Raw genomic sequence first — 4,237 nt, forward strand, 5'->3', positions numbered from 1 at the left:
AGAGCTCCAGACCATGCCCTCTTGTCTTGCTGATAGCTGCCTGGGAGAAGAGACCGACCCCCACCTGGCTACAACCTCCTTTCAGGTAGTTGTAGAGAGTGAGGAGGTCCCCCCTGAGCCTCCTCTTCCCAGACTAAACAACCCCAGCTCCTTCAGCCTCTCCTCATAAGACTTGTGCTCGAGTCCCTTCACCAGCCTTGTTGCTCTTCTCTGGACCTGCTCCAGCCCCTCAATATCCTTCCTGAACTGAGGGGCCCAGAACTGGGCAAAATACTCAAGGTGTGGCCTCACCAGCGCTGAGCACAGGGGAAGAATCACTTCACTGGACCTGTTTGCCACACTGTTCCTGATCCAGGCCATAATGCCATTGGCCTTCTTGGCCACCTGGGCACACTGCTGGCTCATGTTCAGTTTCTTGTCAATCCAAACTGCCAGGCCCCTTCCTGCCTGGCTGCTCTCCAACCACTCTGTGCCCAGCCTGTAACGCTGCAGGGGGTTGTGGCCAAAGTGTAGGATCCAGCACTTGGCCTTGTTAAACCTCATCCCGTTGGAATCAGATCATCTCTCCAGTCTGTCCATGTCCCTCTGAAGAGCCCTCCTGCCTTCCAGCTGATTGACACTCCCCCCCAACTTGGTGTCATCTGCAAATTTGCTAATAGTACACTTAGTCCCCTCATCCAGATCATCAATAAAAATACTAAACAGAACTGGGCCCAACACTGATCCTTGGGGACACGACTAGTGAGTGACCGGCTGCCAACTGGATGCAGCAACGTTCCCCACCACTCTCTGGGCCCGACCCTCCAGCAAGTTCTTTACCCAGCACAGAGTGCCCCTGTCCAAGCCATGGGCTGCAGCTTTTTCGGGAGAATGCTATGGGAGACGGTGTCCAAGGCTTTGCTGAAGTCCAGGTAGACACATCCACAGCCTTCCCCTCATCCACCAGGCGGGTCACCTGATCATAAAATGAGATCAAGTTGGTCAAACAGGACCTGTCCTTCCTAAACCCATACTGCCTGCATCTGACCACTTGTCCATCCTGTAGCTGTTGTGTGATTGCACTTAGGACGATCTGCTCCATAACCTTGCCAGGCACTGAGCTCAGGTTGACATGTCTGTAGTTTCCTGGGTCCTCCTTCAGGCCCTTTTTGTGGACGGCTGTGACATTCGCCAACTTGCAATCATCTGGGACCTTCCCAGAGAGCCAGGACTGTTGGTAGATGATGGAGAGCAGCTTGGCGAGCTCTTCTGCCAGCTCCCTCATCACCCTAGGATGGATTCCATCTGGTCCCATAGACTTGTGAGGGTCCAAGTGGCTCAGCAGGTAACTAATTGTTTCCTCCTGAATTACAGCTTCTTATCTCTGTCTACAAGGAAATATTTCCTACTTCAGGAAATACAAGAAAATCAAGGGGAAGATGCGTTTAATTGGATAATGTCATGGATCCCAAATTCAAGTGCAACTGCAAGAAATTGATTGGTATAGTTGCCATAGTTTTGATATTAATTGTAGGTTTATGGATTTTATTCCAAATTTGCAAAACGAGATGCAACAGAATGTGTAGATTCAATAAAAATTATTTAATCTAAAACTGAAAAAGGTCTCAAAAGGATGGTTGGCTACTTTAAATAATAGATTTTTTTTTCTAAACTTAAGTTTATTTTTATAGTGTTAAGGATCTTGATTAGTATTGATAAAGTACCAGATAATTTCAATAAGAAAAGTTTAAGTTAGTCCTAAAGAAGATTAAATTACATGTTTTAAGGTATAAAGTAGTCTGATAAATGTGCTAAGTTTTATAAGATGTTTATTAAGAGTTTAATAATTTAATAGTGATTATTGCATTTTAGTGTCTTAAATTGTGCTAGATACTCAAAGATAAAAGTGGAAGTAATCTTAAAACAAAAATTGAGATCACTCCCAAAGAAGAGAATTGTTGAAAATGATAAAACTTTTCTAATTTTTTTAGTTCCTAATTAACAAAAGCTGTGTGAAGGAAACCACCTTACTTTTCTCCACTAAACAGTCCTTAGCACTAAAAATACCTAAACACAACACTTCCCTTTCTGGGATCTTGTCCTATTAGAAAGTAACATATATAAAGATTCAATTTACTATTTTATATTTCTTTAGATTAACTAGAAAATGGACATGTAATGACTTCTGCAGTTAAAAGACACCTGAGGGACATGGACAGCAGTAATCACATTGTGGTGACCTATCTCCAATTTTTACCTTTCTCCAGCATTCCAGAGATCCAAGGCTCTCTCTTTTGTCTGTTACTGTCCATGTACCTCAGTACTTTGGTGGGAAACATCGTCATCATCACAATCACTATGGTAGATGCTGCCCTTCACTCTCCCACGTATTTTTTCCTTAAGAATTCTTCCTTCCTGGAAGTTAACTATACCACATCCACCATCCCCAAGATGCTAGTGAACTTTCTCACAAAGAGGAAGAACATATCTTTTGGGGCTGTGCCACACAGATGTATGCTTTCTCCCTCCTCGGGATGACAGAATGCTGTTTGCTGGCTGCCATGGCCTATGACCGCTATGTGGCCGTATGCCAGCCTCTGCACTACACGGCCACGATGAGATGGAACACGTGCTTCTTGCTTTCAGCTGTGCCTTGGCTTACCGGGGTCTTGGTGGCCTTAGTGCAGACAACTTTCATCTTTACCCTTCCATGCTGTGGTCCCAATGGGATCAATCACTTCTTCTGTGACCTGCTGCCTCTGCTTAAGTTGGCTTGCGTGGCCACCTGTAAAAATGAAATCACCACCTACGTAATAGCTGTCCTTTTCATCATAGTCCTCTTCTTATTCATAGTTGTGTCATATATCCAGATTCTCCACACCATCTTCAAGATACCATCAGTGAAGGGCAAGGGAAAAGCATTCTCTACCTGCTTTTCTCACCTAGTTGTGGTCACTCTGTTTTACGGACCTGGCATTGTGACCTACTTGAGACTCAAAGCTTCTTATTCAAGCAGCAGTAGCAAATTGTTTTCTCTTTCTTACACACTGTTGTCTCCAATGATGAACCCCTTGATTTACAGCTTGAGGAACAAAGAGGTGAAACAAGCCTTTTAAAAGAGCTGTAGTCAAAAATAGAAATATGTAATATGTTTATGAATTATATTAAATGTACTAGTAGCTTTGATATTGTGTGTACTGCTGGAAGGACAATATGATTTGCCAGCACTTACCCAAAAATTAATCTCTACCTTCCAGCTTTGAGTCAATCCTCCAGGTAATTCAGCCTTTAAAAAAAAAGGTTGTTTCTCTTCAGATTCTTTCTTATATCATTTTAAGATAGGTTTGGCATCCAGCTCACGTGAATCACCTGCTACTGTATCCTCTATGTCCTGTCCATCAATACAGAAATAGTTCTTTGCTTTGCAGATGTATTTACCTGTGATAAGATGAAATTCACTATATTCTCTGAATATCGTGAAAACATTTCTGTGTAGCTTTTCTAAAAACACACTATGATGAGTGCAAGAAATTATCAGAGAAGGGGACAATGGACCTAATGAGAAGTACTACGCAAATATTTAAGACATTAATCTTCTGGTGAGTTCTGAAGAAGAGATTTCCCAGATGAGCTCTTCAACTCTATTTTGTGAAGAAAGTTTATTTGAAAGTTTGAAGGGGTAAGGTTTCTCTTTGCTTCAAATACACAGTTTATCTGTTCTAAACCAGATTTCTACCATAGAAAGAGGCAACCTATCACTTAGACATCTTCATTGCTGTATGTTTGTTTTTGAAGTCAAAACAATGAATTTATACCAACATATGTATATCTTAGGCTTCTGAATTGAAAACAGAAAACAATGTCTCTTTTTGTGTAAAAAAAAAGGTTGACTGTGGAATGACAGAAACTACTTGAGTGTCAAGGAAATGGATGGTCATAGGGAAGCTGATTTGAGACATGAAATTTTTAAAAGTGAGGCTAAAACTTTAATTATTTTTCCTTTTTTTTTCTTCTGGTTTTACTATGTACTCACTTGGAGGATTCATGGGATCCTAGTTTACCTCTTCACTCTTCACTTTTTCTTTGCTAAGCTAAGACAGTGGATGTGGAATTAGTCATTCAAATGGGAGAAGCATGCAAGGGTGTTTTGCACCAGGAATTGCTAGTTCATTTTGATCCCAATAAGACAGACACAAAGGTTGCGTCAAGGATACAGATTTGTGTCAAGGATCATTTCAAGTGATTTAGTAGAGTTTAC

At 41.7% G+C, this 4,237-nt stretch overlaps 1 protein-coding gene across 1 annotated transcript; it reads left to right on the forward strand.

Moving 5' to 3' along the window:
- Positions 1 to 2,216: 2,216 nt before the first annotated feature.
- Positions 2,217 to 3,572, forward strand: LOC135402902 (olfactory receptor 10A4-like). The gene is given in 2 exon segments (XM_064636429.1): positions 2,217 to 2,470; positions 2,473 to 3,572. Coding segments are annotated over 2 exon segments (804 nt in total). The 5' UTR covers positions 2,217 to 2,289; the 3' UTR covers positions 3,096 to 3,572.
- The last annotated feature ends 665 nt before the right edge of the window (positions 3,573 to 4,237 follow it).

The sequence above is a fragment of the Pseudopipra pipra genome, chromosome 26 (genome assembly GCF_036250125.1).
Source record: "Pseudopipra pipra isolate bDixPip1 chromosome 26, bDixPip1.hap1, whole genome shotgun sequence".
NCBI classification, from domain to species: domain Eukaryota; kingdom Metazoa; phylum Chordata; class Aves; order Passeriformes; family Pipridae; genus Pseudopipra; species Pseudopipra pipra.